General features: G+C 41.0%; 1 protein-coding gene across 1 annotated transcript in view; it reads right to left on the bottom strand.

Annotated features, from left to right (window-relative positions):
- The window catches only part of CREBBP (CREB binding protein), a 97374-nt gene that overhangs the window by 51943 nt on the left and 32492 nt on the right, over positions 1–12939 (bottom strand). Inside the window, 1 exon segment of the mRNA XM_055807002.1 lies at positions 8670–8846. Within this exon segment, the coding sequence (XP_055662977.1) occupies positions 8670–8846 (177 nt within the window).

Raw genomic sequence — 12939 nt, forward strand, 5'->3', positions numbered from 1 at the left:
ATAGCACAAGCTCTCACTACTCCAGCAGCAAGCTTTGTCCTCAGCCTTGCCACCTGCACATCAGGTTTTAAAGAGCTAGCTTTTCTTCTGAAGAACGAAGCACACAAGATCAAGTACAAAACACAACGACTGGTGTTTGGAGGAGTGGGCACTCTGCCACTGATAATGATAATAGTGAGTTTTAAACAAAGAAGAATTGCTGCATCTGTGTGTCTTGAACTTTTAAGAAAAAGAGCAACAAAAGGAAAGAGCATGAAGGAAGCCCATCCACTTATGCTCCAGTGCATGCGGCTGAAATTAAGCCTTCCACTTCTGTGAACAAATCCACAAGAGCAGACAGGTTTTGCTGAAACAATTCTTGGGTCACAAATAGGAAACAATTAGTTCAGCCAATCTGCAGAAAAATACAGAGACCATGCCAAAGAAAATCTCATTGGAAGCAATGTTTTCATCCCAGTCAAAGAACTGTTTCCCATGCCAAAGTTCTCTTTTTATTACTACCCTACCAGTTAATAGACATGACTACAGCTGTATCAGCAAGGATGCCCTGACCCAAAAGCGTTTCTTGGAGATGGAGTAACAGAAAAGCAGAATCAATACAGTATCAGTAGTTAGAAGAACAAGCAGCCTTGGTCCAGATGAGAGTGTCTGCAGGTAGGCACAAAAAAAGAACTCCAAATATTGCCTAAGCTCTATAGAGTTATGTTGGTCACTATTTCAGCCTTGTAAAGTCCTAAACCTGCAAATATAATGATTGGTCTTTTCGCCATCTATCGTACTTTCAGAACTGACGACTGTTAGAGGAAGTTGATCTCTTCCCTGTTAGTTTGTCTTTTAAGAACAGCAGTCTGCAGGACCAGCTCGAAACTGGAGATATGCTAGTGCACTGCTGTCACCCCAAAGGTGCATAAATCCTCTATCAACCACAGAAATCATTCCACTCCAGAACGAGCGGGAGGCTTCACGTTGCTTGACCTGAATGAATAACAGATTTTCTTGATGAAGTAGGAAATTCAGATATTTCTTTCACCCACAATTAAAATAAATGCTTCAATGGTCAGATAAATGAGGTTAAAAAAAAAATAAATAGTTTTGCTTCTCTTGCTACCTTGTCAAGCTTCACCATAAAAAGAACAAACAGATCAGGGGTTGAAAGTCTACTAAAACTTCTGACACAGGTGGTGGCTTCGGTAACCAGTTTTCTAGAAACAGAGTAATACAACATTTCTTAGTGCACAGCAGCTATTAATACAATTTAAAATTATGGAAACTACACGATCACACAGGAAGATAGTTCTAACCTGTCTCTATTCCAAAGGATGAAAACTTCCTGTGCTTCTGGGCAGCACAGATGTGCCAGTATCTCCTGTTCTGGGACCTGGATGGACGCAAAGTCCCCCGACTGTTTTACTTTACTGAGATGACCAGCAATCCTCTATGTTTTGACATGTTTATATTCAAAAACCACTCGAAGTTGCCTGTCAAGTTCAAACACAATGCACCTTTTCTTATAAAAACAGGCACCAATTTCAGTACCACTGGTGATCTTTCAACAGGTAAACAACCTGATACAGAACTCTGTGTCATCCTAGCTTCCATATACCATTATGTTTTTAAAATACAATTCCTCTTCTGTATTATCTTTTTATTTCCATGTTCCTTCCTTCTCCCTGATAGAAGAATACCACTTTCTGGAATCACTGTATTAGAACAAATCTTACATTCAAAACCTGTCTTTCAGTTCTTTAAAACAAGTTTGTAGTCATACAGCGGGCCTTGGTGAGATAATTAAGAATCCACTGCCACAAAAGATGACTATTTTGATACAGCTTGTTTTACAGACCTTCCCTCACCCTAACCAGAAGACAGGCAGCACTTTGTACTTGGAGTTTCTCAGTCTGTTGACATTTTGGACTAGAAAAGGGATGCTATTTACCAGTGACAAGAGATTTTTATGGACACACCCAGTCAGTCAATTAACACTTTAAAAAAAGCAACCCTTGCAGTATCTGCAGAGAGCAAGGCTGCATCCCACCTTCACTCATGCATGAGTACATAAGGCGAAATACACACAAACTTCTCTAGTTCTCCTTCAATCACAGGCTTAAAGCATAATCTTTCAGAGAGGGGACAGTGGGCATAAAGTGGATATACGCATGAAGTTTAAATCTCGAAGAACACTTCTAATTAGCTACACTTCCATCTGAATTAAGTATTCACAGTGTGATCAACTCCAATCATGTAGCCTGCACATTTGCATTAAGAATAAAAGAAGCCTTTCCTGCAAATGGGAATTGCAGAAATGCTCTGGTAAGTGTTGAACCTGCTTTGAACAGCCCAGGAAGCACTGCTCTGTCAAAACTGCAATGAGAGCTTGAGCAGCAGCTCTCCGATGGCATCAGGGAAGGAGGCTCACAGCATAGTCACTTAACGAACCCAGCCTTTCTCCAGTGACTACCAGAGCTTCACTGTGAAAGCGACACAGAACCGTTTTACACCTCTTGCAATTCACTCTGATATTCTCCATGTGGATGGTGGTTTCTCTGGTTCTACCAGTTACTTCGAACAGGCATTGTCTGAACAGCCTGGTCCTATCCAAACAGGAAGAATCCTTCTGAAGCCAGGAATGTGAAGGTCTGCTTTGGCTCCAGAGGTTGGAGGCTTATGCACACAGAGAACAGGCTGACACGAGCCAAAGTACTACAAGCGAAGTGCTTGCATTTGTGCCCCATAACACCACTGCAGTGCTGCATTTTCTCATCCAAGGAGCAGGAGGAATCAGAATCTGAGTCTGTACGGTGGGCAGAAGACCTAAGAGGGGAGGGAAAAGGCTTCCTGAACTGGACACAGCCTCAGAAGTTGGTCATGCTCTCTTGGAGGGAGACCGACTCAAGTGGCTAGAAATTATTCTAGCCTGTTAGCAGCACCAATCTGAGAGCTTGCACTGCAGCTAGCAAATGAGAAGAGGCAGGGGTTATACTCAGCTCCTGCATACAAAGCCAACACGATGCACAGGTCTTAACATGAAGAATATGTTCAGAGCCCAGCATTTCAAAGCTTTGGCATTGACATTGCTATAGGCAGAGTTTTCATGTCAAGAGCGAATAGGAGTATTTTCATCTTCCAACCTTCCCTTACCACTATCGAGTATAACTTCCACCTCTGAAGGTGGTATTGGGGAGTGAGCCTCGCAAGCCCATGACAACCACAAAAGGGGAGAAGGCTCCTACAGCCATACCATAGAAGAAACCTGAACAGTTGCCCCTAGAGAGCACCCTCAGTGCACTTGGCTTTTAATTACTAAAGGCCTCAACATTATGCAGTTGACTGCTGGGAATCAAGGCTGGGGCAGCATCTTTCACTAGGATACACTTTTGGTGTTCTATCTCCTGTTTCTGAGTGAAGAACCAGCAAATGCCAGGAAACACACATTGAGGAAGTGTTTCAAAGTAAAAAAAAAAAAAAAAAAAAAAAGACAAAACTTGATACAGGAACCTGTAGACAGAGTTCAACTCTCACAGACAGGAAACTATCTGAACCAAATACTAAGAGATGCTTATATAGGATTTACTGAGGGATAGAACAGGCTGAGGAATGATCAACATTAAAAATCACAAACAGAAAACTGGTGGATAGGAGACAAATGAGAAGTCTGTAAGTGAAGGAAAGCCATGCTGTCAGAGTGCTGGCTATGGAGTACTTCATCTCAACTGCTGGAAGAGGGTAAGAAATGGCAATGGATGTTCTCCACCATGTATTTGTATAGATTTGTATAGGGGATGAGAGTGCCACATGAGCCAGAGCGATGGGGAAACAGCACGTCACCTTTTCCAGTTTTTGCCAGCCTGGCACCATGTTTATGGATGGTGCAGAAACTAAAATGTTCCACCATTCAAAGCAATACACATTCCTAGGATAAACTCCTGCACTAACACAGAACAGAGATGCCTACTCCGCTCCTGACAAAACACCGTAGTTTCTCTGGCACAGAACACAATTTGTTTCCAGGTTACTAAGATCTCCTCTAGAAGACCATGGCTAAGCAACACTGAGAAGAGCTTTTCCCAGCCATTCGCTAGGCTGCTGATCCATTTCAAATCAGGTAGGATTTTCTTGAGGAAGGGAAGGAGTGAGCATGCCTGTGAAAGAGAAACTTCCAGAGTACAGCCATGGGAAGGTGAGCACAGCAAACAGTGAGCAGCCAGCAGACACACAGCATGCCTCTGGGACAACAGCCACAGACCTTCCCCACAGTGAAAGCGAAGACTAACTTTGTTGCAAGAGAGGAAAAAAATCACTGAAAGGTTAAGAAAGCAAGCCTTCCTCGCTGTAAGGACATGATAGTTAGAGGTTTTTCATAAAGCCTTTTATTTCTGGCCTCTAGAATAAAATATAATTTGTCTATTTTAAGTAGCTACAGTTCTACTTGTTTCAATTAAACCTGGCCTCCCAGTTTAAAAGCTTTTTTCCTCTCTCTAGAAGGTCCACAGCAAGGCACACCTAAGGCATGCTCATCCCCTAGTCACTGTTTTCCTCTCTTCTGACCAAAATCTCTTAATAAAGAAATCCAAAGAACATGAAAAGAAACAGAGCAAAGAAGGAAGCATGCTACAGAGAACTCCAGATGTAGTTTAGTAAGAGATCGGGGGAAAAAACCACAAGAGTAGATGTACCACCAATTCTAAGTCAAGAGAACTGCGGAGAAACAATTTCCTTCACTTCCAAAAAGTAGTATTCTCTCAACTCCATCTGCTGGTCATAAGGGTAACTGTGAAACCAAGCTGGTGTCTGGAAGCCAAACTTCACACATTGTACTCTTAACCCATGCAGAAATATTAGATCTACTGGCGTGTCCATGAAGAAACCATCCATCACCACCCTTGGAACATGCAGCACTGTAGACAGCATAAAGCTTCAAGTTTGATGGGAAAGTCTAACAGGGTTCCCCCCCTACTGACAGCACATCCCAGAGTCTGGGCACTCCAAAACCAAGAGGTTCCTGGCTCCCACACAGGCTGCACACTGTGCTGAGTGCCAAAGTGCAGAGCATGGCTCACTTCCACAGTCCAGAGAGTTTGCATGATCTCACCGCAGCAGAGCACTGCCAATCTGCATCGAACAATTTAAATGACACTGAATCTCAGCAGTGTGTCACCAAAGCTTCCAACAATGTCAGAAGTAATCTCTTGCTTTTGGAAACAAGTAATTCACTCCAAGATTTCAAGCTACCCATTCTGTAAGGAAAACTGACTGTATTCTGCAACAGTCACAGAAAGCAATGGCTAATATGTTGTTTGTATCCACAATTAAGAAAATAAAACAAAAAAAATCAATCCATCCAACTGGCACTGAAAATTAATACCTTAATGCTGACCTTTTAATCATTTTAATACCATAAGGTTTGTTACTTCTTTCCTAATTAAAGAGATTAAACCGAAGGGGCTTCTCAGGGTCTAGTGTAAGGTCATGCTTGGAACAAGGGCTGGAACATGCAATGAACACTTTATTTGGGAGGCAGCGGGGGAAGAGAGAGTGTGTTGTTCTTAGGAGAGAGGCAGCCTGAACTTGGATTTAAAAAAAAAAAAAAAAAAATCCACTGCTGCAGCAGAAGATTATCCTGGCTGCCAGTGGGAGGGTTATGCCTGGCAGTGGGAATACTCCTGGTCAGTGGTTGGGACAGGGGTGCCACACAAAATGCTTAGAATAATGTGGATTAAGAAACATACTCTTGCTTTACCTTTGCAGCATACACACAAGGTTACAGAGAAAGGCAAAACATGAAAAGGATTATTTTAAAAATGTCTTGCTTGTAAGGACCAAGGGGTCTTAAGACAACAGCTACACCTTTCTATTTCCTCTTCTTTTATTTAGATATTCTTAGTGGTAACTAAGATGTTTAATGTCATGCTGGAATTTGCTTTCCTGCCGCAGACATGCCACACAACCCATGTTTTCATTCACATGGTTTGTCTCTCACATAGAATAGTACTTTCGGGGCCCTTTAAGATAAGGATAGTACAGAGGGCTGGTTTAGCAAGATAATTGGCTCCAATCATCTCACAAAAAACCCTGGAGGTCTTCTTAAAAAGATGCAGTTGGTCTTTCACTTGCTGTAGTAGATAGGAGTCTGAACCTATCCTCCACAGGTTCATTTCTGGTAGACTCTAACATAATGCTACACCCTTTTCCGCTTCAGTCCTGCCTCCTTCAGGAAACAGGACAGACCATGTCTCCAGCAGACCACGCACAAGGCCAAATGCATTAAATCAAACCGCCACCTCTAGGGTCCTAAAGCGTCACAGGACACAGCAAATGGTGAAGGGATTGCAGCAAGAAAGCGTGGCGTAATAGTTCAAACACTGCAACTCTGCTCTGGGGAGCTGCCTCTGTCAAAGCAACTTTTCACAAGTGCCATTTGGGTCATGTCTTAGTTGCCCAATGTGAGATACAGATACCACTGCCATGAGTTATGGGAGCAGACATCTAACTGATGTGAATGTTATTTTACCCTTAGATACTGTCTTCACGTATGAAATGAGGAAGGCTTTAGCAAGCCAGAGCCTACAAACCTCAAGTTCGGAGTCAGCAGATTCTTGCCATCTTACTCTTTGTGCCTCTCAGCCTCATGTTTAAAACTGGGGCAACACATCCTTCTCTCAGAGAGACACTGTGAAAATTAACTCATTCAAAGTATATGGCTGCTGCAGTGATGACTGCCACAGAAAAGACCGTTTGGAAAAGACTGGCAGAGTGAACTCTATTACTATGTACAGTCAACAAGGCCCACAGCTATACACTGAGCAGCAAAAAGAGAACAAAATGTTGACTGTATGCACTTTCAGAGGGCACTGTTCATATTGTATGCTGAATAAAGCAAAGTCCCTGTGGAAGGAATAGTATATGGCCATATATGTACTATTACCAAATAACTACACTGCCTTACCCACTGCTGCCAAGTAAAGGTTAAAAATTTAACAAGTCTGACATTTCCTTTTAAATTCTTCGTTTTGCAATAAAAATGTTTAGATGGAAACTTCAGTTTTTAAAATGAAAGTTCCACCCACATCAGGACCGCAATAAAACTCTAACCACCACCTGATCCATAAGCAGGGCTGAGACCTTTTGGCTCAACAGTACAGACGTCTATTGGCTGAAACTGCTATTACTCTCTGTATTGAGGGAGGAAAAGATTTATTGGATATACAAAGCTTCTGACACCTGAGAAACAAAAAGATGGTTCCGATTGTCCTCTCAGAACATAACTGATATTTTTGAAACTGTAAAGAAACCACAGTTGATAGTACTGAAAACATAAGTTTCCCTTACTTTCCTCTGTCTCTTGCACAAGATGGAGGAAAGGAAACAAAGTTTTTTCTTTTACTTTCTCCCTTACCACTAGACTATAGTCTTGATGACAAATGCCTTTTTTATTCCACCTGCATACCTGCCATTACATCCTATACTAGTAAGCAATACATTAAGATTTGGGCTTCCCAAAATGTGACATTTGAAAGAGCAAAAAATTAGGCTTCAAAATCATCCAGTCCCTCAGATAAATACAGGACTTTGGCAGACTGCAGGTTCTCTGCAGAATCAGGGCAATAATTCATTTGCTTTACACCTGATCCAAACAAAGTATTTTAAAAACAAAATTAGAATAGTCACGCAGCAAACTGTCTTTTACAAATATTCTACATGAGTACAAGTGGTATTCTGTACATGGTCTTAATCCCAATCACCAGCTCCTTTTCATAATCTTAAGCAGTAAATGACAGATGATAATAAACAAAGATTTCACAGTGTAACTAAAAGAAATGTAGGAAATGATCCTCTAAAATCAGGAGAAAAGAGGAAGTTTATTTCATTCTGTTCCCTCTCATATACAGCCTTATTAGTGACAGGCAGGTAGCAAACTCACTGATGGAAGGGCCAGCACTGCTTCTGCCAAAAAATAGCTGGTTTTCTAGTTAAATTAAAAAATAAGCAATTTGCATCTTATGGAAGGTTTTGCAAGTTTCTATAGTAACTGCTATCATGTATAAGAATATAAAATGCAACAAGCTAGAGTTTCCATAGAAACAACACAAGCAGTTTGATTAATACGCTGACATACTGAGACAAATAGGAATATTTAATTTTACTTCATAAAGAAAACTCTAGTAAACAGAATACTACAAACTTGAGCAAGGTATCCTAATAAGAACTATTCTCATAGGCTTGTGAGCTGCAGATCATGCAGAATATAAACTAAGAAGCATGTGTTGTGTTTACCACATTAGATTCAAAGGATATGAAAGATACTACTTAGTTTCAGGAAGCTGATTATGTACCCAACACGTGCTAATTGATTTAGGAATTTAAACCTACAAACAGCACTTACAGAAGACATTTACATCTGGTTTGGGACTAAATGTTCCAGACAAAATGAGAGGATACAATGCAATTTTTATAACAAAACACTGTGATTGTTTAGAAAGTTAAATTACTGTACAAAAACGTACGCAAACTTTCTACATGCACTGCAGAGTGGTAGAGGAACCATGGGGCAACTCTGATGTTTAAATCACCACGGAAAAGTCGTCCCACAATGCTGAAGCTGTATCACCCAACAATTTAGAATGCACTATATCAAGACATAACGAACAAGGGAAAAGGCAGGTGCAACTCACCATATTTGGCACACTGGTGACTGGAGTACTCTTAATGTCGGCAGGAAAGGGAGACAAACTATTCGCCATGCCTGGCTTGTTTGGTAACTGAGGATTCACTCCTGTAGCTCCCATCTGCTGCCCTCCAGTTTGACTGAAAGGCTGCCCAAAGGGACTAGTGTTACCTGTCATTCCCATCTGGAAAAGAATGAATGAAATTATAATAATTTCCTTGATTCCAAAGGGACATTAAAAAAAACAAAACATATGTCAAATATCCATCTTTGCATTCACTGAGACCAAACTCCAGTTTAAGTTGCTCAATACTAAATTCTTACAGCTTTAATAAAATCTAATTTTTCAAAAAATACTTTACAAATTTAGACAGCTGTGTGCGTCTCGAGTCTTGCAATTCAACTTACAAAATCACTGTGCAAATGCAAAGAAGAAAACAAGATTATCCTAGCCAATCTGCACTGACAGAAATTACTTTTGCCAACACTGCAAAAACTTCTGAAAACCAAACAAAACTCAAATCCTGCAACACTTTGTGCATTCTGTACACAAAGCACGATTTTGTACATAGACTAGATGGGAAAGGAGCAGAATATATAGAGGTATCTAGCAAATGCTTACCTACTTATGTTTTGGTACTTGAGGGAAAATGTCTGAACAAAAGGACACCCATCTAAGGCTGACAGCCTTGACAAATTACACCCCCACAACTCCTTAAGAATAGCAAGCAGAAAGACAACTCCCCCTGAATGAGTAAAGAGAACACTGTCCAGCCAAAGAGCCGTTTCACCTGAAGAACAGTCTCCCAAGAGAAGTGGTGAAATCTCTTACTTGAGCCAGTTAATATGACACTGGACCAGAGGTCCTGAAAAGATGTTTTAGCAGGTATTCACTTCTTTCAAAGAGGATGACAAAAACTAGGACCTCCCTTCCCCCCTCCAAATAAAGAGGAAATAAAAGTCGACAGATCATGTTTGTGCTCCCCCTTGCCCTGCACTGGGAGGATTTCTAGATGACTTTATCACCTGTCAGAACATCTTAAATATAAATCCAACCCCTAAGCGAGTCTTTATCTGAAATATTAAATCCTATTTTCCCCTTCCTTTGACCCTTCCAGCCTTTCCTTACACAACGCACTGGTTTTCCACGGTCCTGGTCTTTTAACTTCCTTTACCGGCAGGGATTCAGGAGGACTATTCCTGTCACTGGAAGAGGGACGGCGCATGTTGGCTTATCTGTCTAACAGCCTCATAATAAGGAATTGCTCAGTGGTTGCTTTTTCATGCTTACAGGAATCAGACTGAACAACCAGTTGATGAAGCACTGGTTAAGAGCAGTAAATTATGTTGGAGCAGAGTCCAACAAACACAATTTGACTGCGCCTCCTTGTCAGTGTACTTTGTACGCTCCGGTTTCAGACAGCTGGCCCAGCCGCACTAGAAGTAGCTTTACGTTAGGAAATAACTGCTTTAAACTGCATCCTGCAGAGCGACTGTTGCCAGATTCAGGCCTTTCTCCACTGTACGAAATGTTGTACCTTTCCAGAAGAATCTGACCCACTACATATACATTAGAAAAGGAAAAAAGCTGTTCCTTGGCAAGGTAAGAGGTTATCACATATGTGCTGTGTTCCAGAGTAAAGATGAGTAGTTCAAATAGTGTATAAGACCACCCCCAACCCCGATTACTTAGCAGCATCAAAAACTTAGTAGTAAAGACTGCTTTTAAAGAGAAGTGGTATTGGCTACTATCACAATGCACAAATATCAAGAGTTTCATTTTCTGTATTTCTGTGTTTGCTTGGTAGGATTGTACGTTCAAAGAAATCAGTTTTTTTAAATTACTGTTTATTACAACATGGATTCTTGCAGCTTTCCTCTGAAGAATCAATAGTGACGTATTTAATAAACTTACACACTCATCTTAACCTGCTGTTTCAGACAAGGTATGAGAAAGGATCACATGATACCTACAGCTATTCATTAATGTTACCGTTTATCAGATTAGCAGTGAAGAACATTTCTGAAACTAGAAGTGAGATTCTGAGAAAGTAGCTTATATATATATATAACTAAAACCTTTCAGAGGCCAGAAATAGAAACAGCAGCCATTTGGCTGTTATTCAGTTTCCCATTGTGTCTAAAGCCCCAACTACAAACTTCACTTGTCTGCAGAAGGACTCGGCCCTTTAGTCTTCTTTGAACTTGCTTACAGGTTTGGTGGAGTTGTTTTTTTAAAAAACTGAATAATATATTGACTATTCTGGCAACCACCGCTATGCTGCAAGCCCCTACAGCCACCATGGCCTCTGTGAAAGCCCAGTGGTGAGCCCAAACTGGGGGAGAGGAATGCTGCGTACTCATAAACCCATTTCCCCTATTTCCATGGCCCAACTTGGGCCACCCCAGCCCGCAGGAGATGGCGCCAAGACCTTCCCAGACCTGGCAGCTTTCGGCTGGAGCACACAGAGCCACCGAGGAGGAAATGGAAAGGACTCAATGCAGACGACCCAAGCTGCCCAACACGGATGTGCTAAGCTTGCTTAGCCTAATGTTAAAAGCCTCTGGCAGAATCTTAAACACAGCTGAACTTTCAAAAAGCAGGCAAGAGATTTTCTTAGACAGTGAGGATGCTAAGCAAATTTTACACCAAATTTAAGTTCTTGCTCCAAAAGAAACAGAGAGGTGTTGTCATCTCACTTCATTATCAGGAAAGATTAATTTTTTTGTATTAAAGGAATAACGTTTGAAAATAGATATTAAGGAAAAATACCACAAATATTTTAGTCTCAAAAGACAACAGAAAATTTCATTTTAAGTTAAAATTCTAAATCACTAGAACATCCCCAAAGCACCAAGGAACTGCAGTCCTAACAGGTGCCACACAATCAATTTATCATATTTTAATATTTCCTTTTCAATAGATCTTATTATGAAACATACCACAATTCAGTACAACAGCAAAGCAACCTTTCAAGTCTTCCAAACCAAGTGCTTAAAGTGATGAGGGTAATTTCTCCTTTTCTAGGTGGTCATTAAATAATAGATACTTCATTGAAATTTGAAGAAACACCTTGCTGTTCTTTGAAACCAAGCTGGAAGCAAAGTAGCTTCCATTTGACACCTATTTTTTTTAAACCTGCTCTCTGCCACATGGTACTTCAATGTCTAAAGCTGTGCTTTAGTAAGTGAAAGGAACCCAAGGCTAAAGAGTTACACCAGTTTACAACTTAAAAAAAGCTGACAGTTTGATAACATTGTAAAACATTAGACATGCCCTTTAACCTACACTTCATTTTTGTAAATTCCTGACACTGAAACAAACTGCCAAAGACTTTTTTTGTTTAAGTCCGTCTGTTTTAAAAAAAGAAGTCTGAATAGGTGGAAAGACTTTATCTTTCTTACATGGCAATCCCTGAAGTAAATATGAAGACAAAAATCAGGAGGGACCATATGCAAGACGAGTTTATTAAAGCTCATAGATATACATAGTTTCAGGGGTTTTTAAACTCCCTTTGGCCTCAGAGGAGTTAATCTTATTAACAGGACTGTGATTTCCAGAGAGAGTAGGAGAAGCGCGCAACACAACGCAAGAACTGCTGTAATGAACTCTTATCTATTTTATAACAGTTTTCAACCCAGGCTGGGATTGACAATGAGGAGTTTTAGCAGGAGAACAACCTACTGCCAAACAGCATTAAGATCAACAGCGTTTCAGAGCTGATCGGTGACGTGAGGAGCAGCTCGGCATTTATTCACCACCTCCAGCAAATGCAGGCAGGCAGGGACCCCAGCAAAGCAAACCACTGTCTGCTCCTCACCAGTGGGAAAGCAACGAATAGGAGGTGGAAGAAAAGGGAGAATCAGGCAGATCCCCTGCATGTCAAACACTGAAAGACGTCCAAATGCATATGGCACTAACTGGCATTCCCTAGTTAATTATCTGAACACTGAGATTAGGTGACCTTCAGCAAAACTTTATCTAAACCACTGCTAATTGAGATCTCAAGAAACAACTGGCAAATATAATCGGATGATTGAGCCTATAACATAGTAAAGATTTTACACTGCTTATTCATTCTGCAAACTGAAACCAGTGGCTCTGAAGCAAACAAGTCAGAAGGCTCAAATGCTGTGGGGCTCCTGCCTCTTCCCCCAGGCTTTTTCTTATGTGAAATGAGGGGGCAGCGAGGGGAGGCAGATATTCAGAAGACCTTTGTTTTTATATTTCTGAAAAAGAACTCTGATCCCAAACTAGGTAGTTCAGGGGAAGATTA

This window comes from Falco peregrinus, chromosome 5 (assembly GCF_023634155.1).
Source record: "Falco peregrinus isolate bFalPer1 chromosome 5, bFalPer1.pri, whole genome shotgun sequence".
Classification (NCBI taxonomy): Eukaryota; Metazoa; Chordata; class Aves; order Falconiformes; family Falconidae; genus Falco; species Falco peregrinus.